The 26562-nt window shown below is 34.1% G+C and overlaps 7 protein-coding genes across 7 annotated transcripts; 3 read left to right on the top strand and 4 right to left on the bottom strand.

Annotated features, from left to right (window-relative positions):
• The first annotated feature begins 2061 nt into the window (after positions 1–2061).
• On the top strand, positions 2062–6501 carry LOC17894685 (floral homeotic protein APETALA 1). Its single transcript, XM_006301505.2, has 8 exons — positions 2062–2423; positions 3900–3978; positions 4080–4144; positions 4232–4331; positions 4589–4630; positions 4732–4773; positions 5628–5782; positions 6259–6501. The coding sequence occupies exons 1-8, from the start codon at positions 2239–2241 to the stop codon at positions 6359–6361; spliced, it is 771 nt and encodes a 256-aa protein (XP_006301567.1). The 5' UTR covers positions 2062–2238; the 3' UTR covers positions 6362–6501.
• Positions 6502–7687: 1186 nt separating this feature from the next.
• On the bottom strand, positions 7688–8423 carry LOC111832194 (E3 ubiquitin-protein ligase RNF181). Its single transcript, XM_023788581.1, has 4 exons — positions 8313–8423; positions 8136–8220; positions 7921–8030; positions 7688–7801 (listed from the first exon to the last, which is right to left on the bottom strand). Exons 1-4 carry the CDS (start codon positions 8421–8423, stop codon positions 7754–7756), a joined length of 354 nt encoding a protein of 117 aa, XP_023644349.1. The 3' UTR covers positions 7688–7753.
• A 1482-nt stretch (positions 8424–9905) lies between these two features.
• On the top strand, positions 9906–11066 carry LOC17895861. Its single transcript, XM_006302720.2, has 3 exons — positions 9906–10178; positions 10259–10383; positions 10588–11066. Exons 1-3 carry the CDS (start codon positions 9917–9919, stop codon positions 10882–10884), a joined length of 684 nt encoding a protein of 227 aa, XP_006302782.1. The 5' UTR covers positions 9906–9916; the 3' UTR covers positions 10885–11066.
• Positions 11067–11504: 438 nt separating this feature from the next.
• Positions 11505–15723, top strand: LOC17895372 (nucleolar protein 14). Its single transcript, XM_006300645.2, has 13 exons — positions 11505–11925; positions 12022–12169; positions 12372–12424; positions 12529–12588; positions 12674–12796; positions 12893–13021; positions 13152–13814; positions 13926–14118; positions 14214–14407; positions 14488–14592; positions 14730–14869; positions 14961–15239; positions 15339–15723. Exons 1-13 carry the CDS (start codon positions 11581–11583, stop codon positions 15607–15609), a joined length of 2703 nt encoding a protein of 900 aa, XP_006300707.1. The 5' UTR covers positions 11505–11580; the 3' UTR covers positions 15610–15723.
• LOC17895879 lies at positions 15654–18406 on the bottom strand. The gene is given in 6 exon segments (XM_023787206.1): positions 15654–15882; positions 15985–16134; positions 16222–16335; positions 16458–17163; positions 17165–17920; positions 18253–18406. Coding segments are annotated over 5 exon segments (1779 nt in total). The 5' UTR covers positions 17839–17920; positions 18253–18406; the 3' UTR covers positions 15654–15747.
• A 2079-nt stretch (positions 18407–20485) lies between these two features.
• Positions 20486–21042, bottom strand: LOC17896285. The gene has a single exon (XM_006302986.2). It carries the CDS (start codon positions 20968–20970, stop codon positions 20674–20676), a length of 297 nt encoding a protein of 98 aa, XP_006303048.1. The 5' UTR covers positions 20971–21042; the 3' UTR covers positions 20486–20673.
• Positions 21043–22556: 1514 nt separating this feature from the next.
• Positions 22557–25539, bottom strand: LOC17894276 (ACT domain-containing protein ACR4). The gene is made up of 8 exons (XM_006302182.2): positions 25220–25539; positions 24669–24741; positions 24508–24553; positions 24291–24405; positions 24125–24192; positions 23429–24031; positions 23246–23350; positions 22557–23158 (listed from the first exon to the last, which is right to left on the bottom strand). The coding sequence occupies exons 1-8, from the start codon at positions 25221–25223 to the stop codon at positions 22805–22807; spliced, it is 1368 nt and encodes a 455-aa protein (XP_006302244.1). The 5' UTR covers positions 25224–25539; the 3' UTR covers positions 22557–22804.
• Positions 25540–26562: the final 1023 nt, after the last annotated feature.

The raw sequence follows: 26562 nt of genomic DNA, 5'->3' as shown, positions 1-26562 counted from the left end.
ACTCGTTAAACGTTCTTGCCATCATTTGTTTTTCTTTCTTTTCTTGGACATCTTGAAAGAAGACTATTCTTGGGATCTGCTTCAAAACGACTATGTATGCTATTATGTGTTCTATCTTCTAAAAACCAATTCGAATGAACACTGAAGATAGAGATTGTTACGTCCTTCTAACGAGAAGTAAACAGTTTTAGTATTGGAAACAAATATATAGTGGATCATGGAATAATAAAATGAAATGGAGTAGCAAAGAAAGAAGAAGAGATATTTAATGAGAAGAGAAAAAGAAGGGTGGAGAAGTAACAAAGGCGAAGATAATGGATATTATTGGGATGTTGTCTTCAAGGCCACGAGCTTAGATTCTTTTAGTTTTGCTTAATTTGTTTTGTTTCTACTTTTCCTTTTGCTGCTTACTACTTTTGCTCATGATCTCCATTTACATATCATACATATATATGGTATACCATGGCCACTATCTTATAACTTGTGTATCTTTTCAAATCTCAGGACGTACATGTTTAAATTTGGTTATGTAACCACAACCATTTCAAGTATCTATGGTCATACCATACCAGATTTAATATAACTGCTATGAACCAAATACATATATGAAATCTATATAGTTCGGTTTTAAGATACACAATCTACACCTTTTTAAGCATAAATCATTGCCATGTACAGAAAATAAAATACTTTGGAATAGCTTTTCCTTTCATTAGGTTACGGTTTAAATGGTCTAATGCAATTTTCTAAATTTTGTATGATTGTCTTGATGAAATAATAATTACGTAAGCATTAGTTGGTAATTTATATGATAAATAAAATTGGACACGTGTAAAACACCTTACAAGAGAAGAGAGTGAGAAATGAAAATAAGAAAGAAACTTTTTAACAAGAACAATCAATCAATTAGTCTTCATATGGAGATATTTAAAGTAATCAACTAAAACAGGAACACTTGACAAACAAAGAAATTTAGAAATGTGGTCCAGCTTTAACTTAATTAGATTGTTATCTAAATGCTAATGTTACATATATCTGCCTTAAGCAAAAGGCCGGCTTTGTTTTTTTTTTTTTTTTCATTTGGATAGAAGCGAAAAGTTATTTTCTTACTACTGATCAAGATCTTAAAAGAGAACACTATTACAACTGAAATTATTGTAAAAACAAGTGATTAAGAAACTTGAACCAAGTTCTTTTCTTAATAACATCCCGGCACAAAGATTTGATGTTGTTTAACATCAAATAATGTATATATGGATAGTTATAAGGCGTTGTTACTTGTAAAGTACCACAAACTTGAGTTTAATTAGCAACATAATAAGAACATACTTAATTGATCTTTGCCCTGAATCCTGATCATGCATCTACAACTTAATTAGAACAGACAACATAGAACAAATCTTTACAGAACACTTTTTCGGGTTTGAATACTTACAATTATTCTCCTTCTTCCTTCTTCATCTCTTTCTCCTTAAATCCTGCGTACAAATCCGTCGATGCAATACATTACACAGTTGTCAATTGGTTTCTCACACAGCTCTACCAAAAACATCTATTGCCACAAAAAAAAGGTCTATTTGTACTACACTGTTACAGCTGAGAACATTAAATATATAAATAAACAAATTTGATGATAAAAACAAAGTGTTCTCACTTTTGTTACAAAAGAATAGTGTATAGGAAATTATAATAAAAGGAAAAAAATAAATAAAGATATTTTTGTTGGTTCAGATTATGTTTCGTATATCTACAGGGAGATCTCCGCCGTCAATGCAAAGCGAAGGTGACACTTGGGGAAGGACCAGTGGTCCGTACAATGTTACTTCTAACTCTGACCAGTGATCTCTTCACGAGACGTCGATAATCAAAAAAAATTATTTCATATTTTCTTTGTCCGAATAATTTAACAAATATATGGACCCGACAATAGTACAAAATTCACCAATGAGAAGTCGACACGCAAATCCTAAGGAAACCACTATGGTTTTTTTTGTAAACAAGAGAAACCAGCTTTAGCTTTTCCCTAAAACCACTCTTACCCAAATCTCTCCATAAATAAAGATCCCGAGGCTCAAACACAAGTCTATATTATAAAGGAAAGAAAGAAAAACTTTCCTAATTGGATCATACCAAAGTCTGAGCTCTTCTTTTGTATCTCTCTTGTAGTTTCTTCTTAGGGGTCTTGGGTTTGTTTGGTTCTTTTAGAGTAAGAAGTTTCTTTAAAAGGGATTAAAAAATATGGGAAGGGGTAGGGTTCAATTGAAGAGGATAGAGAACAAGATCAATAGACAAGTGACATTCTCGAAAAGAAGAGCTGGTCTTTTGAAGAAAGCTCATGAGATCTCTGTTCTCTGTGATGCTGAAGTTGCCCTTGTTGTCTTCTCCCATAAGGGGAAACTCTTCGAATACTCTACTGATTCTTGGTAACTTCAATTACTTCTTTCCCTTTTTAAAACAAATCTTTAATATCTTTTTTTTTGTTTACCCCTTAAGTTGGCACACTATACTTGATTTGCCCTAATTATTACCTACTGCTTTTTGTTTATGTATTTTCTAGGGCTTCAAATCAGATTTGGAAATGATTAATTACTCAGATAATAATGTTTAATACTTGCACACTATACTTGATTTGCCCTATTTATTACCTACTGCTTTTTGTTTATGTATTTTCTAGGGCTTCAAATCAGATTTGGAAATGATTAATTACTCAGATAATAATGTTTAATACTAACTTCTTTGTAGTTGTATAAATCAAGGATCAAAAGTTTATAAGGCCGGGAGTGAAGTAATTAATTAAACCCTAGCTAGAAACTATAGGAGTTACATTTGATATTTATGTGCTTATGCATAATTTCCTCAAATTTGAGAGCATGTAGAAGGATGTATCTCTAATCTTTAATGAGCTAGGGTTTTTAAGCCTTGAACTCATTATAAATATTTTGTTCTCCTTTTTTCAAAAATTTACAGATCTAAGTTTTATTTGATGTTTGTATATTAAGTTATGAAAATGTTTATATATTAGTATCGTCCCTCGCTCTTAGGTATATGAATACGAGTACTAGATGTAATATTTTTTTTATTTTTTCAACGTAATGTTGTTATTTTTCATATCAATGGATTTCACGACTAAACGAAAATAACGAGGAAAAAAACAACTTAACTAGTGTAGAAAAAAATATAAACATATTATATATATATAGTGTAAAAATAATAATATATATATACTATTTACGAACTATAATTTTTTCAGTCATAAATGGATTATGAATATTTTGTTAATTCATTCTGACGGATGTGTCTTCAACATTTTTATGCAAATCTAAGCTAAGAAAATGTTTGATTTCATGGTCGGCGCTAAGGAATATGTAATCTAGTAATATAAAAATATATAACTATCAAAACATAATGTTGCTTCTTTTTTTTGTTTGAATAAGAAATCTTAAAACTGAAAAAAAAGATGTCAAATCTGAGTAGAGAGTCTTTGACCTCTGGGGATCCATAAAAAGAACTAACTCAATCCTAAAATCGGCTTCATACCGATGGTCATACTTAGCTTCAACAGGCAACAGCTGTTCTACTTTCTTTTATTAATAAATATTATTATTGTTCTGAAGAAAATGATATTGGTAATTGACCAGATTATAATATTGTACAGTAATATATCTTCTAACAATAATTTTCTGTACATAATTATAACAAATATAAAGAAACCTCAGTTAGGATTCGAAGTTAAAGGCATAGGGTTACTGGTACATGATTTGATATAGGAAACCTTGGTATAACGCATAAAACCATCATTACCTAGTTAGATTTACCCACAAAACGCATGGAAACACGAGCATTTAAGTAATTGATGGCATATATGAAGCTAGCCCTAATTAGATCTGTGGATTGAACAGTATGGAGAAGATACTTGAACGCTACGAGAGGTACTCTTACGCCGAGAGACAGCTTATTGCACCTGAGTCCGACGTCAATGTATATCAATATCTCTCCTTTTAACTCACATAAATATTTCAGAAAATCAATCTATATGTTGTATTGATGAAGTCTATTTGTATAAAATTGTTGATAAACAGACGAACTGGTCGATGGAGTATAACAGGCTTAAGGCTAAGATTGAGCTTTTGGAGAGAAACCAGAGGTACACACTTACACTCATCACATTTTATATAAAAGGAATTGGTAACATTAATGTAAGTTAAAATGCATGGACGCTTTGGAAATTCAGGCATTATCTTGGGGAAGACTTGCAAGCAATGAGCCCAAAGGAACTTCAGAATTTGGAGCAGCAGCTTGACACTGCTCTTAAGCACATCCGCTCCAGAAAAGTATTCCCCTTCTCCTTTTTAGTTGAACATATCTATATAACTTACATTTACAATAGTGTTATTATGTGAATATATTCACATGCATATATGTGGAGAAAATTGTTGTTAGTTCAATATATGGAAACTTAGCTATGATCAATCATTATCAATTGATTAATGCCTAGAGGTTGATTCAAATGTATGAATTAATTAAGTTATGTGTAAGATTCAGAGTACTCAAAGTAATGGTTTTGTTAATGATATCTATGTGTATACAGAACCAACTTATGTACGAGTCCATCAATGATCTCCAAAGAAAGGTATGTAAAAACAACCCTATATCAAATGTATGTCTTATAGAGAAACTGCGTGTAAGAAACGTATAAGGAAGCTGACATTCGTGCCGTGTCTGAAATGACAGGAGAAAGCCATACAGGAGCAAAACAGCATGCTTTCCAAACAGGTAACACCTGTCATCATTTATCTTTCATCAACATGTTGTCCCATTGCATTACTGTTACCTTCCACTGTTCTACTCCACACTTCCAGCCAAGCTATACCTACGAGATCTTCATATCTCCAGTTAACTTCGGCACCATTAAAGAATAAATAAAAAATGTTTGTAGTTTATTTATATAAGCATAGATGTTCTCTACTGATTGATATAATTATCAGCCTGTACGTAGATGGCCTTTGTCCGTTTAGTTTTAAGGTTGTCTCTTGGATTGAAAATATACATTTCAACTTTGAAATGTCGTCCCATCATTCTACTCACGTCATCTATATATATATAATTTATGTGCATATAGTTTCTACTCCTAATTGATCAATATATATATACATTATATATATATATATATTGTAACTGTGCAAATATAAGTATATTGTAACTGTGCACATATAAGTATATATATATATAAGTTTTTGCATGAGCTAGGTGTAACTGTGCAAAGAAATATTTGTAAATTGAGATGTAACGTAACTATCTTTGGTCATCTATGTATGTGAATATAGACACTACTTCAATTTTTTTCTTTAAAAAAATATACTTATATGAGAGTATGTTGTTTTTTTTGGAAAGAGGTTATATAAGAGTTCATTACATGAGTGCAACAGTGTAGAGAATTCATGCAATGTAATAACTGTTATTTTGGTTGAATATATTTTTACATAAATTCAAAAAAAAAAAAAAAAAGTGCAAGAACTATTTGTAAATTGAGATGTAATGTTATATACTATCTTTGGAAATTGATGATCATTGTATATTATGGAATAAAAGTGGTAACAAATTGGTGGTGTAAACCTGAAAATTGGCAGATTAAGGAGAGGGAAAAGATTCTTAGGGCTCAACAAGAGCAGTGGGATCAGCAGAATAATGGCCACAATGTGCCTCCTCCTCCACCACCGCAGCAACACCAAATCCAGCATCCTTACATGCTCTCTCATCAGCCATCTCCTTTTCTCAACATGGGGTAACTAAAATTTACTAATTCTCTCTTGTTTTCAAGTATACACATTTAACCATGCATGCTATGCAAGCTAGTTAATTAGGTGTTGTAATTCCGTTGAATCTTTTTTGGTGTTAGTCATGATGGTTAAGAAGTTTAAGTTGTGAATTAGATATACCATGATCTTGAATTTAGAACTTTACTCAGAAACATTCATTTATAAACACACGAAGGTTAATGTTTTGGTGGCCATACGGCCAAACATATAGCATGAGGAAAAGGTAGATGTAATGGTTGTAAAAAGCCTAAGAAACATGTTTGTTGTTGTTGGATTATGTGTTTATATAATAGCATATGAGTTTGCTAGAGAACTTATCTCTTTTACATTTCAAAGTGGACCTAGATTATAATTTTCTTATTGTAACGATGAAACACATATATGAAATTTAATTTTATGCACTTTCATATATATCATCTTTACGGTATAATTGTGAATGCAGTGGTCTATACCAAGAAGAAGATCCAATGGCAATGAGGAGAAACGATCTCGATCTGTCTCTTGAACCTGTTTACAACTGCAACCTTGGCTGCTTCGCTGCATGAAGCATTTTCAGAAATATAATTAATAATCGTGATCGTGAACAATAAAAACAATTAGCCACACACATATAAATTAGTGGCTAGGCTCTTTTCGTCCCAACTAATTAATATATTTTGGCAAGTCCCATGTTCTTATATATCATCGTCATCATATATATATATATATATATATATATATAAATTAGCTAGCTAGCTCCTTTTCTTTGTAATTTTCTAAGTTTTTCTTTTTGCTTCAGTATGGAGCAAAATTGTAATATATTTGATTGAAGGTTGGAGAGAACGAACGAGAACTTTTATTGATTGGACCTCTTTTTTTTTTTTTTTTTTTTTTTGAACAAACGATCGGACCACTTTTTAATTTTGAACTCTTGTTGCATAAAACTAAAACTGATTGGGCCTTATAAACCCATTTTGTTGCTTAGGGCCTAATTTGGACAAGGAGAGATATTGGCTTAGAAAAGCCCAGAATTTGCTACTAACCGAGTTGTGGACGAACCAGTATCTCCGGTTTAGACTTTAGTCAAGAAAGAACAAGAAACCAAAAAACTGCGTTATGTGAACCACATCTACGAGTTTATGTGATGCAAATATTATGCAAAAGAATAAATATTACAAAATAATTTATTATGCAAATATAACAAAATAAGAGGTTATAACCCAAATAAGAGGTTATGCAACTTATTTGAAATATTAGATGAATTTTTTTAAGTTGATTAAATTATGATTATATATAAAAATAACAAATTTTCATGTAGTATTCCACATGCTAAATCATAGAATTAACAATCACAATTGTAAAATCTTAAATACTAAACAAAATTAAAAGACAAATAAAACATAATTTTTTTTAAAATTTAATTACAATTTTTTTTCACGAGTTAAGTAATATGATTATCAATCGAAATACACTTACACAATCTTAAACACTAAAAAAACAAAATTAACAAATATAATTTAAATATAAAAAATTTCTACTTTTCAGTTTCCAGTAAATTTCCTTTTCCCGATAAGCATCACCAAGTTTCTATTTCAAAAATAATAAGGCATCCTACGAGAATTGCTCGTTCTTAGTTGCCTTATCAATATGGGTTTGGAGATTTTGGATGAGTTTTTGAGAATTGGTAACATGTAATTTCTTCTATTTGGAGATCAAGTTTCTACAGTTTATAATTCTGCGAGAAAAAAACCCTTCTATGCAAGGCATAGAGAAATTTTGAACCCAAAAACCAAAAAAAAAAAAAAAAAAAAAAAAGTCTCTAACTAGCAACCACATGGTATAGACAAAATTGCCACATATGTTTCAAATTTTGGATTGAAGACCATCGTTCAACAAGAATACTACTCAATTTGTCCTCTTTGCTCCCACCTGAGGATATATATATCTCTTATCGTTAGTTACTCCACATGCTCTGTAATTTCGTCAGCCTTCAAGAAAATCATTGTCTGTGAAATCACAAACATATAAACCAAACTATTACTTTCCAGAAACAAATATGGTCATAAGAAATTGATAGACACAACCACAAATATGTGTTGAGATTTATTAGAAATTTAATTTTAACCTTGGAACAAAAGGGACAAGATTCACTTCTCTCCATCCATTCATAGATGCATGCCAGGTGAAATATATGTCCACATTGCAACACTATCTTTGGGTTCTCCTCTATGTACTCTGTCTCCAGTTACAATAGGAATTGAATTATTAACACATACTCACTCAAAACCGTATTTTTTGTGGAGTATATAATTTCAAAGTTTTTATAATTCTTTGCTTTACCATAGAAACATGTCGGGCAAACGTCTTCTTCGTCAGCGACATAGGAGATTTCTCCTCTTTCTAGGCTTTGAAATAGCTGCTCAAACTGCATAAAAACGAAAGTGTAAAGCTAGCTCTTCATTAGTTATTGGGAGAACAAAAGAAAGGAAATTAGGGTTTTAAAAAATGTGGAGATACCTTGGGGGAAAAGTTATTCGTTATTGGGTTAGTGAAGCCTCTGATTCTTGGTACGTTTCGAGATTCACCAACATGCTCCGGAATTCGAAAACAACAAAGTAGTATACCCATTGATCTGGATCAATAAGTCAATGTAGAAAAAAACACAAGATTTGAGTTCATCAAGACAGATGAACACAAGAAACATTGATTAATGTGTGTTCTGTTCTCATACCTTTGGATCGATCTATTGAAACTCAGAGAAAGGGAGAGAAGAAAGAAGAAAGAATACAATTAAGCATGAGAAAAAAAGCAACAAACTTAAGCTTTGGTCCGCAATCGCAGCCAAGTAAGATTCTTTGGAGAGCAACACAAGGAAACGTGGAGATTTTGTGGGATACTTTATCTACGTGGCATACCAAAGTTTAAGAAGTTTGACTCTTTTTTCGAATGTGGACTTTAGACCGGTTTACAAATTCCACTACTTTCCTTTTATTGTATCTGCTACTATAAAATATTTATGTATAATATTCTTAAATTCTTAAGTAAAAATGTGTAATCAATATAGAAAACTTGTGCTTCTTTCCACCCCAAAAAAAGAAGTAAAAATATGTGCTTCTTCGCATACAAGGAAGGAAAATTTATAGTTATTGGTTAAGAAAGGAAAAATGAAAAATATAATTATGGTGATTACACTTTCCCGATATCATTCCAAATTCATTTAATTACAAAACCAAGTTAGAGATTTTTCTTTTTTTTTGAAACAACAAAACTTACTTTTTTATTGGTTAATTAAGTGTAGCTGTGTAGGTGATTTATATTTTATAATGCAATTAAACCATACACCGAACAAGACATTTCTGTGATAAGCATTACGAACTTTTTTGATTGGTTAATTAAAGATCAGTTATGACTATTCTTCTGCTTTATGTAAAAAATTGTAATCATGTTACATATATCACATGGCCCGTAACATATTATCGGTTGGCAGGAATTAGTGTTGTGGACCTACGGCTTGATGATGAACATGATGAAGGGAGAAGAGAAGGGCCAACACTAGTTCGATGTTTAGTAATAATACAAAAGAGTTGAGACATCATTATTCATACTCAAAGGCAATACAACAGTATCAAAGTGAATAGAAAAATCGAAGTGTGGATACAAAAGTATCAACTAAAATAGACATCATTATTCACCCACAATTACATAATATCTTACGTAAATATTGATTAATCTATGGTGTGCCCAAAGTCATTGCAAAATTCACAACAATTTTATAGGCCATGCATGAGATTGTGGATGTTAATGTCGGTGCAATACACAAAATGTACACAATTAGCAATATTTTAAAGCGCAGACGCGTCTAAAGGGGAGCTACCAAAAGCAAGGATAATAATCTCCTCATTAAATAAAATTGTGGCTACTACTAATTAACTAGACTTGGGGAGAAACTAAGTATTGCGCATCAGCGCATATAAAATTAAAAAGTGTGGGGGGGCTACCAAAAGCAATATCATAATTACTCATTATTCTCTAGCTCTTATAATCTCATTTGCTTTCTCCACCATCTTATATCATCTTATTGTCCAACTCCATTGAGAAAGAGAGCTAAAGAGAGAGAAAGGATGGGGAAGAAAGGAGATGGGTTCTTTCGAAGCAGATTAAGGGCTAATGTGAGAGTTCAACCACCGACGAATACGAGCCAGCATGGCTGCAGCCACGAGCCGCCAAGCTCATCCACAGAGATAAAAGGAAGAAGAATAATGGTTGTGGTTGATTCTTGCTCGGAGGCTAAGAACGCTCTTCTTTGGACTCTCTCGCATTGTGCACAGCCTCAAGATTACATTCTTCTTCTTTACTTTCTCAAAGCTAAACCTTCTCATTCAGGTCAATTCTCTCTTTCTTCATATTTTCTTACAAAATGTTTCTTATTGATTTTAACATAAATATGTTTTGGTCTGATCTAGGTGCTCTAGCTACCCAAAAAGTATTAGTAGAAGAAGAAGAAGAATCTTGTGACAAACCCACAACGTCAAGAGCTAATAAAAAAGTTTTAGCCTTGAAAAACATTTGTGAGCTTAAAAGACCTGAGGTTCGTTCGTAATTATGTTACATTCCATTTTGCACAACAGAGATCATTAGATTTGTCAATTGTCATACAATGTTGATCATGAATACTTCATTCTACCATAGTATATATATCCCTTTAACTAGGTATCCAATTTCACCATAAATAGACACTTTTTCTTACTTTTGATATTTAGAAAGAAACCAAACAATAATTAGTTGGAATTAGGTAAAGACAGAAGTGGTGGTTGTAAAAGGTGACGACAAGGGGCCGACCATAGTGAAAGAAGCAAAAGAACGAGAGGCGTCTTTACTGGTCCTTGGCCAGAAGAAACAGCACGCTACGTGGCGGCTACTAATGGTATGGGCATCGCAGTCCCGACCAGTGACGTCCAAACACGACTTCGTGGAGTATTGCATCAACAACTCTCCTTGTATGGCCATTGCGGTCCGTAAGAGAAGCAAGAAGCTTGGTGGATACACTCTTACAACTAAGCGCCACAGAGATTTCTGGCTTTTGGCATGATCATTATTAGTACTTAATTATTATTCACACCTAAGTTAGTATAACCTTTCCTGTTTTTACTTTAAATCATGGCTTTGGTTTGTGGATTTGTGGGTGCAATTATTGTAAGAGTTTACTTCTTTCCAATGTATTTGTTTTTTTTTTAATGTAAAAATTTTCAAGGTTGGGATTTCTTAGTGTCACTATATTGTTTAAGAGTGTTAAGCCGGTAGTCAATTATTATTTGATTTAGGCATGACCAAAATCTAAACCGTAACTGTATTTTGGAGTGTAACTAGACCGTTTCTCAATCGTAATATAAAAAGTTAAAAACCGTAACTGTATCAAAACTGTTAGTATGGTTAAATGTATAATTAACCATGATCGTACGGTTAATTAAACGACGGGGATGGTTGATGCCACAATCTGTAATTGTCCTAGACAATGTCTAGTGAACCTTCAGTACATTAGTGAGTTTTGTGTTTTATTTCGTCAGCAAGGAAATCAAATTGGGCCTTAAATCAAATTATGGGCTTTTGGGTCAAATTGTACCCGACCCGCCAAACCGCTGCTTCTTCTTCTTCTTCTTCATCTACTTCTAGTCTGAGCTATTCGTGTTAGGTCAAAAACAAAACCCCCAAAACCCTTGTTCATTTACTGTAATTCGTAAACCCTAGCCACCACCGTCGTCATCGCCGCCGCCTGAGGGAAAAAATCATGGGGAAAGATAACAAAGCGAAGAAGAAGCCTAATAAAAAAGGCGAAAGAAGAACAGGACCAGATGCAGTCGCCATGAAAGCCAAGGCGCAAAAAGCAAAAAATCCATTTGAATCATTCACTTCTCGCCAGAAGTTCGAAATCCTCGGAAAGAAGCGTAAAGGTGAAGAGCGTCGCGTCAGTATATCTCGAACTCTTGCTGTTGATAAGAGGAAGAACACATTGGAGAAAGAGTATGAGCGGAGTTTGAAAGCTACAGTTTTTTTGGATAAGCGTATTGGAGAACAAGACGATGAGCTTGGGGAGTTTGATAAGGGTATAATTAGATCGCAAAGAGAGCGTCAGGTTCGTTGTTTGATTAGAACAAAACACATTAAAAATTAAAACTTGCGAATCAAAAACTGAATTTTTCTGTGTGTCTTTCTCTTATTGTAATTGTAGTTGAAACTGGCTAAGAAGAGCATGTATAATTTGTCTGATGGGGAAGAAGATATTTATGAAGATGGTGCTCTTGGTGGTTCTTCTGTAAGGGATGATTTTGATTCTGGACTTTTGTCAGATGAAGATCTTGAAGCTTCTGAATCAAAGAGTATGTTTTCCTGACAACACTTTTGATAGTGCCCTCTTATATTGAATTTTACATATGCTAGTGCAGAAGATTGAACTGTTTGCTAAATATTAATTTGGCATTTTAACAAGTTTGTATTATCATGAAGTGCTGCTTCTTCAACTTCTATTGTGTCTTTTAACCATGACAAAACTAATATTGTCTAAACCTGTCTCTGGCACAGGGATGAAGCATCTGAACAGAAACAAACAGCTTGACGCATCCGAAGAGGAAGTGGTAAGAACAAATCTCTTAGATGTCTGGGTGCAATTTACCTTGGGTGCAATTTACCTGAGGTTAACACATAATGTCTTACTGGTATTCTTGGAATCTCTCTACAGAGGCATAAGAGCAAGAAGGAAGTCATGGAAGAGATCATCATGAAGAGCAAACTTGGCAGGGTGATTATTCCACTGTTTTCCTTGTATCTTCTTTTGCATGGCTGTCAATTTGCAGTCGGTAATTTGTTTATATTGTGGTCTCTAGATGGAGAAAGCTAAGCAAAAGGAGGAAAAAGAAAAACTAATGGATGAGCTGGATAAAAACTTCCAGTCCTTGGTGAATTCTCAGGCGATGGAGAGTTTAACTAAGCCTTTTGAAGTCGAAGAGGTTGTTTAAATACTTAGCATATGTATCCATATGGTTGTTATCAGGCTTCTTTGTTCATGATTTTTCTTTTGCGTGATGTAATCCTTTTGTCTGCAGATAAAAGACGATTCTTATATACACATTCTAACTGAGATGTCAATGGATATTCGTGCTCGTCCTTCTGAGAGGACAAAGACACCTGAAGAAATAGCTCAGAAAGAGCGAGAAAAGTTAGAGGCTCTTGAGGTATGTTTCTGTCAAAAGCCATTGCAGTTTTACATTCTTACTGTTACAAAATGTTATAGTTGAACCACTATAAAGAAGGGTCTTATGGTTGACATCATTTAATATTGATACAATTTTTCTAAACTCTTAGGAAGAGCGGAAGAAAAGGATGCAGGAAACTGAGGAGTTGAGCGATGGGGATGAGGAAACTGGCGGTGAGGAATCAACAAAGAGGAGCGTAATTTCTGGGGACGATCTTGGGGATTCCTTCTCAGTGGAAGAAAAGCAGCCAAAAAGAGGATGGATTGATGATGTTCTTGAAAGAAAGGACGATGTTGATAATTCAGAAAGTGATGAGAATGATGGTTCTTCTGAAGATTCAGAAAGTGAAGAAGAAGAAGAAGATGATGATTGTGAGTCAGATGGGGGTAATGAGAAGCAGAGAAAAGGTCATCATTTAGAAGACTGGGAACAAAGTGATGATGAGCTAGGGGATGAGCTGGAAGATGAAGATGATGATGATGATGATGATGATGAAGAAAAAGAAGTGGAGCCAAGGGTGCATAAAAAGTTGAAGAATGACGGTCAGTGTAAAGGAGAAGGGTTGTCTGGAACAGCAAAACAAGAAACTAATATGAGGAAATTGAGTTCCACGCAGCGTGATATTCCTTTCATGATTGATGCTCCAAAGAATTATGAGGAATTGGTTGCTCTAGTGGAAGATTGTTCAAATGCAGATGTTATTTTAATAGTTAACCGAATCCGGGTAGCACACTCGATTAAAATTAAAGCTGAAAACCGGAAAAAAATGCAGGTAAGATTTAATTTTACTTTCAAAGATCTAACTGTTTGCAATTTTCTTGGCCCTTGAACTGGTTCATTCCTCAATTTCTTTCTTGGCTGTTTGTTGTTGTCTACCACCCAGGTCTTCTATGGTATTCTCTTGCAGTATTTTGCTGTTCTTACAAGCAAGCAGCCCTTGAACTATGATTTACTAAATATGCTTGTCAAACCTTTGATTGAGATGAGCATGGAGATCCCCTACTTTGCTGCAATATGTGCTCGTCAGCGGCTTTTAAAGACCCGTGCACAATTTTGCGAGGCTATAAAGAATCCTGGTTTGTGATGCTTCCATAACCTTAAGTTTTAGTGTCCTTTAAGATACATGTCTATTTTTTTTTCTACGCTAACCAGTTCAGAAACATTCTATCAGATGATGGATGCTGGCCATCCTTGAAAACATTGTTTCTCTTGCGCCTCTGGTCCATGATTTTTCCGTGCTCTGACTTTCGCCATGCTGTGATGACCCCATCGATATTGTTGATGTGTGAATATCTCATGCGCTGTCCGATCTCCTCTGGTCGTGATATTGCCATAGGTTCCTTTTTATGTTCCATTGTTCTCTTGGTAAGGAGAGATTGATCCCCACCCTTTTTCATTTGCAGTTTTTATTTTCATTTTCTCATTCAAGCAAAAATGTACTGCAGGTTGCTAAACAATCTAAAAAGTTCTGTCCTGAAGCTATATTATTTATCCGGACTCTCCTGATGGCGGCTTCAGACAAAAAGTCACCATCATCTGAAGAATCTGAGGTACAGCAAATAAAAAGACTTCGTTTTATATTGTGCTTATGATCTAAATTTATAGAAGTTCAGTACTGCACCTAAGAATTGAAGACACGTATAGGCAACTGTTATCACTGGGCTGATGAGCGTATATCGTGTTACAGTTTTACCATTTCATGGAATTGAAATCGCTGACTCCACTGCTGTGCATACAAGACAACGTGAAGGAGGTATTGCCTTTAAACTTCCTAAAGATAATGGATGAGCCAGCAGACTCTCCATATTTCAGCTCTGATGATTTCAGGTATGTTCTCTCTTCGGAAATAAATTTTTCATTTTAAGACATCACGCCAGCAAAGTTCTGTATAGTAATACTTTTGGGTTTTTTTCAACAGAGCAAGCATTCTTTCAAGTATATGTGAGACTCTTAGAGGGTTTGTGGAGATAAACAAAGGATTGAGTTCCTTTCCAGAGATCTTCATGCCCATCTCAACTTTATTAAACCAAATTGGGAACCAAGAAAAGATCCCACAATCTCTCAAGGAGAAATTAGAGGATGTCGCAAATCTAATCCAAAAGAAAACCGACGAGCATCACAAGGAACGCAAACCGCTCTCTATACGCAAGCTTAAGCCAGTAGCCATCAGAATGGTCAATCCCAAATTTGAAGAGAAGTAAGTCTCTCGCCCCACAAATTCATTCACTCTTAGTTAATACTTGCAGAGACCACATGGGATGATCTCTATAACGGTGTTCATATGTTTGTTGTGCAGCTTTGTTCAAGGCAGGGATTATGATCCAGACAAGTACCGTTCTGACCTCAAGAAGTTGAAGAGAAAGTTGAAACAGGAAGCCAAAGGAGCAATACGTGAGCTGCGCAAAGACAATGAGTTCATGAGCACGGTCAAAGCAAAAGAGAAGGCTGTGCATGAGCAAGAGAGAGCAGAGAAACATGGCAGAAATTGGGCTTTTCTTCAAGAACAAGAGCATGCTTTCAAATCTGGACAACTTGGTAAAGGCAAAGGCAAGAAGAGAAGACGGTAATACCATTGTCACTGTGTTCTATATTTTTTTCCTTTTCGATTCTGTCAGCACAATTTTGATTCTTGTTGGATAATCAAAAACTTATTTACAGAGAAAATTATCCATTCTAAGATTTTCCTAACAACAATCTTCATACTGTTAGCTCTTAAATTTGTCCTTCATGCGAGCAATAAGCTTGAATTTTTCTTCTGCTTCAACTTGCTGTTTGATGTCACCTCTTGACGCTCTGTCCGGATGAAATTTCAATACAGCTCGTTTGTACGCTGCGTGTACCTAAATTTTACAATTGGTTTCAATTATATCATGATTAACATATATAACTGTAAAGATGGGCGTTAACATATATATAACTGTAAAGATAGATGTTGGGCTAACCTCATCTGGCAGAGGAGATATTCCACCACCAACATGAATCCCTAAGCCTCGAAGCAACGATGTCATGTTAAAGCTCCCGAGTTCTAGCTGTTTAAGTGATTTGTTTATTTCTGCACGGACTTTCTCCCTCATGTTCATGCTTTCTTCATCCTGTGATTTGGAGTTGGAAAACCAAAATATGTATTAGCAGCGAATCAACGCATTATTCAGAGCAACCACTGAGGAAGAGTAGAAAACCTTCTTCTGTGTCTCTCTCACTTCCTCTACTCTCTCCTTTTGCCTTCTTTCCATCTCCAACTGTCGTGTGTTCTCTAACTTTCTTCTCTTACGCAGCTTCTGAGCTTCTTCTGCCTGTAATAGGCACAATATAATTCAGCAGACAAAAACTATGTTCTTTGAAGGTGAAAGAAACACTGAAGTCTATATATTCACCAGTGGCAATGTTCAGAAATTTGAGCAGAGTGTGATCAAACCTGTATCTGTAACTGTCGTTGCCTGGACTCCCATTCTTCTTCTTGTGCTTTCTTGTATTCATCAGTCTCCTTAAGAATTTCTCTGTTGAGCATGACATCGATTGCAGGAGCTTTACCATTACTACTTTGTACTTGCCCACTTGTAGATGGAATAGGATCAATGATCGGTTCTCTTGATTTATCTAAACTGGAGTTCTCGTGCTCACACCTGGCTCCATTACTTTGGGTGCCATACACATGCGTTGTATCTCCATCCCCATCAGAAGTCTGTGAAGTTTCACATTGAACTTGCACGTTGTTTGGCTGTTCTACAACTTTTTTGAAACTAGTTTGATCTATCGGTTCTTTTGATGAAGAAAAATGACTTGATGGTGTATCAGACTTTGCATGTTCAACTCTTATTTCCGGTGACAGTGGGAATGGTCCCCGAAAATCCTCTTTATTGGAAAAACTAGAATTAGCATGGTTTTTAGCTCGATTGTCTTCCTCCACCGAGCCAAAGTCAGACGCCAAATCAGGAATTCTACCATCGAAATTAGTGTCAAAGTGAAGATTTGAAGAACCAGCCTCACTCGGGCCAACTTTTCCACCATCTGGATTTCTTGCAGCAAAGAAGAAAGATGTTTGATCATGTTTTCCAGTGTCACAGTGAAGATTTGAAGGACCAGTCTCATCACTCAGACCAGCTTTTTCACCATCTGGATTCTGCAGCAAAGAAGGAAGATGTTTGATCGTTTTTTTCAGTGTCACAGTGGAGATTTGAAGGACCAGCCTCTTCACTGAGACCAGCTTTACCTGCTCTCTTCATTTTTCTCAAGAAAGCTGCTTGTTCCCACTGCTCGCGGACCTCTCTACGAGACCCTTCTAGAATCTCACAATCAGAACAATCGCTATCGGAAAAGTCACTGTCAGTATCAGAACCTAAACCAAATCGAAATCCAGAAGAAGGCATTGTAGAGAAAGTCTGTTTGCATTTTGAAAATCTAAAAGCAGCACACTTTTCTTGAATGAATTGGCAATCATCATTATCCACTTCCGCAGATGTTTGCAAGTTAGTGGCAGGAGGGTTACTGCTTGAACTAATCCCAGCATTATGAACATTTTCTGTCTCATCACCAACATCATCATCGTCATCATCGTCAATGCTAATCACTCTCTGCAAAATGGACTTATTCCCAGTTCTTGATGTGCCAGAAACCTTGCTTTTCGATGACTCAGGAAAATCAAGAATGATAACCTCATCATCATCAACCACAATAAACTCCTCCACTATACCATTTGCACTGCATCTCTTCGTTGGCATTCTATTCCAAGAACGTGATCTAATCTGACGATTCTCTCCCATTGCTTCCTTATGCTGCTGCGCATACGTAGAACGCATGAACTAAGTACCAAGGGTTCAAAGCATCCGTTTTGAAGAGTATTCAGAGTTGGAGTTGCAAGTATCCATATAGCTAAACCACCTATAAGCAGAGAAGATGCAAATTACTCATCATTACAACTACTTAAAAACGAGATTCTTAATTCCTACAAAATACTTAATTAGGTAACAAACTCAAACAATGGACTTTGATAAAACTATTCACTACACACGCTACTAAACCTAGAAACGATCATATGTCTCAATCTGAAAGAAGTTAAATTGAAATCTACCAAATCAGAAACATCAATTTGAAAACCTTATCGTAATTGCATCGAACAAAGAAGGGAAACTGAATCAATTCGAAATTTTGAAAACGACCCACGAATTCAAGGATCGAACTGAGCAAAGATTTGAAGAGACAATCGAACTAACCTTTCGAGTTACATACACCCGACGGAGTCTTGTTGCTTGAAAACTGAACCCTAATTTTTGGGTCTCAGAAACCACAAAATCGAATAAAAACGAAGTTAAGGAGAAAAGAAGAAGATGAGAAGATGGAGCGGCTCGTGCCGTGTACCTCAGGAGACGTGGCCTAAACGAATGAGAGAAATGGGTTTCGTTCTTTGATTGGTCTGTTTTTGATTTAGCTTGAAACTCATGTCATTCTATACATGTGTCTCTCTATCTCTCTCTCTGGTGTATTAATGTTCTCTTACCTTATCTTTGTGACTTTTAGATTCTATAAAAGTTTTCTATTTTGTTTTTCTTATGAATATGGTAGGTTGTTTGGAATTTATAATTGGAATTTGTAAAAGGAAATTATGTAAATCAATGTGAAATTTAAATTTAGAAGGAATTTATCCAATCTTTGATTTGGAAATTTTTATTGATTTTGAAATACATATAGATTTTGAATAAATGTTTTACCCAAAAATTGGAATGTTTCTAATTTTCATTTCTAAATCCACTCAAATCCATTTTAAATATAGCAATGATTTTGAAATCCAAAAATAAGTCACTAATATATTTTCTTAAGTTTTAACATATGATTTTAACTAGTAGTTCATAAATCATATAACCAATAACATATAATTTTAATAAATAACTTAAACTAAAAAATTGAATAATAAAAAAAATTGTTTGGATTTTGAAATCCACTAAAATTCATGATTGAATAAACCCACTTTAATACTCGAAGTTGTTTTTATTCTCACTAATAAATCGTCAATAATTTTATTTTCTTTAGTCATAAATTCATCTTTTCCTTATTTCAATCAACTATAATGTAGTAACTTCGTGTAGATTTTTTTAAATAGATATTTTTGAATCGTCAATAATTTGATATATATAACCTAACTCTAATTATTTCTTTACATATTCATTTGGATGAATTTCATCGTTGAAATGTTTTTTTTTTTTTTTTTTGTTAAACGTTGAAATGTTTGTCACGATATTGTATTGACTTATAATAAGAAAATAGAAAGTCAAATATTACCATGTAAAACTTGTTTACATGAGGCAATATTGAAAATATTCATATAATCTTTGCGCGAATCAGAACTCTTTTGTGTCGTGACACTCCATTTCATACGTACATGTTTAACATATGCTTATATTACACATACTGCCATTATGTTCATAATTGTTCATATTGTCACGTCGACTTTAATATATAGCTTATATTTCAGTCAATTATATGAATGATCTCATCATATGGAAATTCTGATTCAGAAAATAAAATTATTTGTGATCCACTAGTTGTTTGATTAGATCATCGACTACAGTCGCCTATAACTGAAAAATATGGAGTTGTTATTACGACATTTTACACATCTCCATTTAGTAGTTGTGTGGATTAATCACATATTCACATGTGAATTGATATGAGGAATGAGAATTATCATAGCTAGAAAAAGCGAATAATACACATATTTTCATGTTGACTTTCAGTGTTTCACTGCATCACTATGTAACTAGTCGTTTTAGGAATTACACGGTGAACTTTCAAAGTAACATGATATACACAAAGGGTCTCATGTTTCATATGCGAGTGAAAAATTGGATTCACACATTGTTAAATATCTCTAATATTGTCACAATTATATGTAACCGGAAACCCTTTTTGAGTGTGAGACCGAATTTACCATGTCTTGTGCGTGCGCATATATATCATGGCCATTAAGATTTATATCAGACTCATCGCATATGTAATTTGAGACTGTAAATTGTAATTGTAATATACGCATGAGGGTAGACTAGAGACAATCTGATGGCTCTTAATCTTATCATCTTATCCCAAACGAGAATGATGAATTTGGTAAAATCCAACTCACTAACAATTTCATATAAAAATATGGTTTTCTTCTTTAAAGATAACATATGGTAAACTTTTTCTTCATTATTCCACATATGATATAGTATTTTCTGGACCAATTACAATGCTATTTGCCTATTGGACCAAATTAAGTATGTTGGCTTGAGGTGCACAAACTAACTCCTTCCTTACACAATTTATTTTCGTAGAGACAAAGACAATGAATCAAATTAAAACAAAAGTTAGCAAAACATTGTGGCATTGGACAAGATATCAATTAGAGTACCCAATAAGAAAGAAAAAAAAAATTGTATCTAGAGATTACATATATTGTACATATTGGAAATGATGTTAAGAAAAGAAAAAATCTTCAGTTTTATCAAGATTGGAAAAAGACGATCCTTGTCACCTTTGTGAAATTTGTATAGAGACAATAAACAGATTTTGAGTCTACGTAATGAAAATATTAGTCATTACAGAAAATGAAGAAACCTAAAAAAAACAAAATGGGAAAGAGCAAAAAAGAAGAAAAGAAAGAATTAGTGAGAGGTGGTGGTTGGATTAGGTTGAAGCATTGAAGGAAGGACGAGAGGAGACAAGAGAGGGATCGGATCTGTGCCGTTTTGACAAAACGCAGACGCAGCCGCAGAAACGCCGGTCGTAGTAGAAGGAGCCTCAGCAGAAGAAGGAAGAGGTCGCGGTGGTAAGAGGAGAGGACAAGGAGCTCGTCTCTGAAGCCTGCAGCTAAGAGATCGCCTGAATACACAATCGTCGTTGTGAACTCTCATCTCAAAACCTGGAAATGGATCTCCTCCTCGCACTGATGAATCCTCCATTTTCTTGATTCTTGATTCTTGATATTCTTGATTCTTGATTCTTGATTCTTGATTTAGCTTGACAAATGTAACAAGACTTTTTTTTTCCTGTTTCTTGTGTGTTGTGTTTTACAATGTTGACGCTTGTTTTTGTATTTAAAGGGATTTGAAATCTGAGTTTATAAAAAAAGAAGAAGATAATTAGGAAATTAGGGGTTGCTTAGCGTGAGGATTTTAATAGTGTAATTAAATAGTATATGGATAATAATAAAAGAACAATATCTTTTTTTTAAAAACTTGAAAATTTAGAAAATTGGATGAAAGTGTGGTTGTTGTGCTGCGTGTATTGACTCAAAATATGGCTAAAAAAAACAGACGAACAAAAAAAAAATTGGTCAATGGTCAATAGATTGGATAGATATGAGATCTATTATGCTTATGTTTAGTGTTTTTTTTTTTTGTCATTTAAAATAAGAAATGTTATGTTTAGTCTTTGTATATAAGACGATTTTAATTTTGGCATGAGGAATGCGTTATTGTTGGAAACATGTGGCCGCGTACGGCCGTGTATTTATTTTTAGCTAATACTTGTAAAATTATCATTTTGTTAACTAAAAAAAACTAACCGAAAAATTCACATTTTTTTTTTTGGTTTGAATTCATCACAAAATTTGCTATTTTAGAAGAATAGGTACTCACAATTTTTTGTTTTAAAGGACTAATATAATTTATGATATAAACATATGCATGTGTAGTGCAGCAATAAAAATAGACAATAGTCTGCAAAGTCATAATATCAAAAAATCTGTGAGACAATCAAAAGATATCCTCTGCCATGAGGAATCAATCCTCAACCCACACTGAAAGCCATGTACATCAAGAAACAAAAGATACGAGACGAGTCACATGTCAACAATATATGCTAAGTAAAATTATAAAAATTGAAAAGAAAAAATGTAACATGTAAAAAAAAAGATTTAACAATGAATGTGAAGAAATAATAATGGGCGGTGTTGTGGTGTGTGGTGGGGAGGTTTCACTTTGTTGTGTCTCTCTTCCATGTGACTCGAGAATCTATACAACACCCAACACTATCGACATAGTTTCAGTAAACACGCCCCTTAAAGTGTTCGGTGACAATGTCTTCACACTCCCTCACATGTTCAATTTATTACATACATACATATACGTACGTAGCTTCTATGAACCTATAAGTATTGTATATATGGTGTCAAACAAATGATACAATATGGCCAACATATAACTTATTATGCTATAATACATGTCTCGAAAGTTTATTGAAAGCTACAATTGCATCTTCTTTTGTTAGGTGCATATATAGATAAAGTTGGACTGGATTTTTACTTACTTTGGAAACTGCAGTTCTTTGAAATGATGTCAAGCTGATAGTTGTTTGGGAGATTTATTTGGAATCAATCAATCATATCTGTCAAATTAAGGGAGAAAATTGTAAGAAAACAGACTGATCTCAAACTAGATATGTCTTCCCAAAAAAACAACTATAGGCCATTGAATCATCATCCAGTTATGCCGTATGTGTAGTTTATTTGTTTCAGGTCATGAAATTTTTAAAAAGACAGAAGCAGTTTAGGCTGAAACATCTGAAGAAGTAGATTTGATATATATACAAGAAGTGCAGGTTAACAACACTTAACACTTAGTCATGACATAAACTAAACCCTTTTGTCTTTTTTCCCCCCTAACCAAAGTTGGATCCTAGACCAAGAATTAAGGTTATATTTTGGTGATAGATTTACAGATTCTTCTCATGTTTAGAGAAGCAGTTAAAAAACCTAGAGGAGATTTGAAGTTCACAGCTAAGTGAAGTTGTTCTTCAAGAGTAGGACCGGACCAAGCCGAAGTTGACAAAAGATTTCGACTTGAAGAGACCTCCGAAGAGAAACCTTGTCGGGGAATCGTGAGAAGGCGATTTCTGTCTTTGTTGTTGTTCTTGAGGGTTGTTCTTGACCTTAAGGATAGTTTGTCCTATGGTTTGTCTTATGGAATCTATGGTCTTGGCATCGATTGAGTAACCAGATGCATCACTGACATAGAATGTGTTTAGAGCTTTGCCTCCTTTGGTTTTCACTTCAGCTCTTGTGACTGTTAGGCTGTTTTCACGGAATATGCGAGTCACATTTGACAATAAGCCTACTCTATCCGTGGTGCAAAGTTCCAACTTCAATCCCTACAACATTACACAATGATCTTCAATTACAGTTACAAAAAGAGTATATGCCAGAAACTATATATATATATATGGTGGATCATGTACCTCAGATACTCTTCTTTTGATAGCTGCTTCAAGACACTGTATGACTCTTTGCTTCTCTGCCTCTGATTTTACAGGGGATCCATCTATATGCCTCACATAATACTCCTGCAAAGCAAAGGCTAAACCAATTAGAGAATGAATCAGGGAATCTCTCTGCTCTAGTGTAATTGGATCTTTCTATACCTGATATGCCTCTGTGCCTTCAGTATCAACACTTCCATGGAAAACCACGTACTGCATATCAGTCAAAGTGCAGACTGTGTCGAACAGAAGCTTTGGTCTGTCTTTACATCTGACTGTCACCACAGAGTAATCCTTATCGAGCCAATTGTCAACACAAACATCTGGTCTTTGCCTTTCATCTTGGATGGAGGAATCATCATCCACCACAGTCTGTTCATAGTCTCTATCTTCAAACATCATCTGATGAAGCCTCCTATCTGTGTGGACCTCTCCCTGAGATACTACGGTTTTGGCTTCCCTTGGTGTGTTGCTTCCCTTAAGCACATTTCTGAGAAGGTTCTTGATCCGAGACAACCTCTCTGGATCAGAAATTCCACACCCGGTTAAGTCATCTGTCACCTGCATCACAGCAGCTGCTCTTGTGTTATGTGTCCAAACCTCGGCACTTAGGACACTGCATTTGAGGTGGTTCAGAACAGCAGACAGTTCAGACAGTAGGCCTGGTCTGTCACATCCAGTTAACTCGATAACAGTGCTGTCTGTTGATGGTATGACACCAACAGATCTCATGGAAGTAGAGAAACAAGCTTCAGGCCCAAGAGACTTGAAAATTAACCACATCACTCTCATTAGACTCATTGAAACTCACATAAAAAAAAAAAAAAAGAGAACCAAAGGAAAAATGAACAAACTCACCTTTTGGATATAGTCTAGAACAACTTCATCAGTGACTTTGTTACCATCTTGGTCGGTGACATTAAATACTGCCAAGTTGCAGAGAGAATAAGAGAATCAGTTCCATGTTCAAAAAGTAAAGAGAATCCCAACAAAAATAAAGACCATTTAAAGAATTGGAACATACCATCCATGAACCAACCACCATCAGAAGATATGTAAGCCTTAGAGATAGTAAGGTTAAGATCAGTAAGGATTTGTACAACTTCAAGAAGAATCCCATATTCATTTGCACTATCAACCTTAAAAATAACATCAAGATAAAAGCAAAAAAATTCAGGACAAGGCTACATAAATGATGAAACCAGGATTTGTACATAAACCCCAATATAAAAAAAAAGTACCCTTATCACAGTTGCCTTCTTGCAAGAGTCATTATCAATCACAACCCTGAAAGAAAAAAAGAAAAAAACAAAACAGAGAGGTTTTATCCAAAATCAACATCAGTATTAAAAGTGGTTATACACTAACAAAAAAGAAAGAAGAAAAAAAGTTGAAAAAATACCTTGGTGGATTCATTCTTCTTATCAGTTTCTCATACTCATTATCCATATCTTGTGAGAAACTCATGCTAACATCTGTTCAATCCAAAATTCCCAACACACACAAAAAAAAAACAGTGAGATTATGATTCCTAAGTTTTGTAATTTCAAAGACAGAAACTTTCACAAAACGAAAAAGAAAAAAAAAACTTGGTTCTCTCTGTTTTCTTAGAAACAAGGAGAGAGAAAACAGAGCTATCTTAGCAAGAAACACAGAGATCCCACCGACATCAAAATCCTAGGTAACTTCTAAAACAGCTTCACAGAGTAAAACCCCAGAAGAAGAAGAACAAAAACTATAACAATAACAAAAACAAAAAAAAACCCTTTTCATCCTAATTTCATAAAATCAGACACAACAACAATAACAACAAAGAAAAAAACAAAAGCTTGAAACCTATACTAAACCAATAATGAAAAAATCTTTGCCAAAAAATCGTATGAAGAAGAAAAGAATCAAACAATGAGAGAGAAGAACACAAAAAACGGAAAGAAGAAGAAGAAAGAAACGTACCCATTATAAATGTTCCTTATGTGGGTTTAAGCCACTCTTTGAATCTTGTGACACTTGAGAGAAAGAGAGAGAAGAGAAGGAGAAATAAAAGTAGTTTCAGTAAATTTCGAAGGAGCAAAAGGTAGGAGAAAGACTTGCATATATAATGGCGACCCACAAGATCTTTTTTTTTTCTTTTCTTTCACACACTCTCTCACAAATATTTTATAATAATAATATTTTCTTAATTTAAAAATGGAAAATTAATCCAACAAAAATAGAAATTAATCTGACACGATTCTCCCATAAACGAGCAACTCACAAGAAGAAGAAAAATATTTTATTTTTATTTTCTTTCCCGCGGCTTCGATCGGAGAAAAAACTGATTTTGCTTATCTCTGTTCTTTAATATACGAAGAAGAAGAAGAAGAAGGAGGAAGAGAAAAGATGTGTGAACTGTTACAACAACACTCGGCGTATGTTAGCAACCAACGGCGTGTTTTTTCCAGCGTGGAACAGCTAAAATGCGCGGATAAGTTAGCATGTGATTGCGAATAAAATTTACTGGATTGGTAATTATGACAAGGTCTTTCCCTCTAATCTGTCACCCCAAAGTTCTCGGAGTTAAAAAGTTAATTTTATTTTTTCAACAGTTTCGAATTTTAAGCCGATTCTGATTCTTAAGATTGGATTAGAGATTCTGATTTGATTTCCTTATTACTGTGAAAGAAAAAAAAATGATATGATTCCATTTTCAAATTATGTAGCAAAAAAAATAAGTGAATAGATTCATATATACCACGTATTGATTCCTATAGAATATTATAAAATATATACGAATGTGCCATAAAAATCTCTAAAGAATATATATTTTATTTTCTTAACTTTATTTCCATTTTCAAATTAGGAAAAAGATAGTTGCAATTTTTAAAGGGAAAATTGATTTTAAAGGATGTTTTTTTTAAAATTTGTCCATTTATGCCTTCTTTTTTTAAGTTTGGTATATTAGGTTTTAGAATAGGAAAATGCTCAATTATATCCTTACTTAAATTATATGGAAATAAACATCAAACTTTTTGAAAAAAAAAAACATCAAATTAGGAAATTTTCTGTAAGAAAAAAAAGATATTCTTAAATCTAAAAAAATCAAAAATATATATTATTTTTCCTTTTAAAAAAAAAACTCTTCTCATTTAATATTGTAAAAAGGTAAAAAAAACCAAAGATAGACTCGACGATGTCAAAATTTTCTGAAAAATAAAAACTTCATTTGTTCGTGATTATCAAACCTAAACTAGGAAGATTGTTTGAGACTAGCTCTTTGATATTGTTAGTTTTTAATTTTTGGTCAAACTCAAGGACTG

The sequence above is a fragment of the Capsella rubella genome, unplaced genomic scaffold, assembly GCF_000375325.1.
Source record: "Capsella rubella cultivar Monte Gargano unplaced genomic scaffold, Caprub1_0 scaffold_2, whole genome shotgun sequence".
In the NCBI taxonomy this organism is placed as follows: domain Eukaryota; kingdom Viridiplantae; phylum Streptophyta; class Magnoliopsida; order Brassicales; family Brassicaceae; genus Capsella; species Capsella rubella.
Note: the sequence above shows the minus strand (reverse complement) of the source record. Positions and strands in the feature narration are given on the sequence as shown.

What these genes read in the sequence shown, in the direction of transcription:
- LOC111832194 (XM_023788581.1), bottom strand. Translation starts at nt 8,423, where the DNA reads ATGGGTATACTACTTTGTTGTTTTCGAATTCCGGAGCATGTTGGTGAA. An exon ending in CGAATAACTTTTCCCCCAAG is followed by an intron (nt 8,221 to 8,312) that starts GTATCTCCACAT and finishes GTTTTTATGCAG; the next exon opens with TTTGAGCAGCTATTTCAAAG. An exon ending in CTTGTCCCTTTTGTTCCAAG is followed by an intron (nt 7,802 to 7,920) that starts GTTAAAATTAAA and finishes GTGATTTCACAG; the next exon opens with ACAATGATTTTCTTGAAGGC.
- LOC17895861 (XM_006302720.2), top strand. Translation starts at nt 9,917, where the DNA reads ATGGGGAAGAAAGGAGATGGGTTCTTTCGAAGCAGATTAAGGGCTAAT. An exon ending in AGCTAAACCTTCTCATTCAG is followed by an intron (nt 10,179 to 10,258) that starts GTCAATTCTCTC and finishes GGTCTGATCTAG; the next exon opens with GTGCTCTAGCTACCCAAAAA. An exon ending in GTGAGCTTAAAAGACCTGAG is followed by an intron (nt 10,384 to 10,587) that starts GTTCGTTCGTAA and finishes AGTTGGAATTAG; the next exon opens with GTAAAGACAGAAGTGGTGGT.
- LOC17896285 (XM_006302986.2), bottom strand. Translation starts at nt 20,970, where the DNA reads ATGGAGGATTCATCAGTGCGAGGAGGAGATCCATTTCCAGGTTTTGAG.
- LOC17895372 (XM_006300645.2), top strand. Translation starts at nt 11,581, where the DNA reads ATGGGGAAAGATAACAAAGCGAAGAAGAAGCCTAATAAAAAAGGCGAA. An exon ending in AGCCTTTTGAAGTCGAAGAG is followed by an intron (nt 12,797 to 12,892) that starts GTTGTTTAAATA and finishes TTTTGTCTGCAG; the next exon opens with ATAAAAGACGATTCTTATAT. An exon ending in CATCATCTGAAGAATCTGAG is followed by an intron (nt 14,593 to 14,729) that starts GTACAGCAAATA and finishes ATCGTGTTACAG; the next exon opens with TTTTACCATTTCATGGAATT.
- LOC17894685 (XM_006301505.2), top strand. Translation starts at nt 2,239, where the DNA reads ATGGGAAGGGGTAGGGTTCAATTGAAGAGGATAGAGAACAAGATCAAT. An exon ending in GAATACTCTACTGATTCTTG is followed by an intron (nt 2,424 to 3,899) that starts GTAACTTCAATT and finishes TGGATTGAACAG; the next exon opens with TATGGAGAAGATACTTGAAC. An exon ending in TCAATGATCTCCAAAGAAAG is followed by an intron (nt 4,631 to 4,731) that starts GTATGTAAAAAC and finishes CTGAAATGACAG; the next exon opens with GAGAAAGCCATACAGGAGCA.
- LOC17894276 (XM_006302182.2), bottom strand. An exon ending in TGGTGGTTGGTTCATGGATG is followed by an intron (nt 24,193 to 24,290) that starts GTATGTTCCAAT and finishes GCAACTTGGCAG; the next exon opens with TATTTAATGTCACCGACCAA. An exon ending in AAGGCACAGAGGCATATCAG is followed by an intron (nt 23,351 to 23,428) that starts GTATAGAAAGAT and finishes TTTGCTTTGCAG; the next exon opens with GAGTATTATGTGAGGCATAT.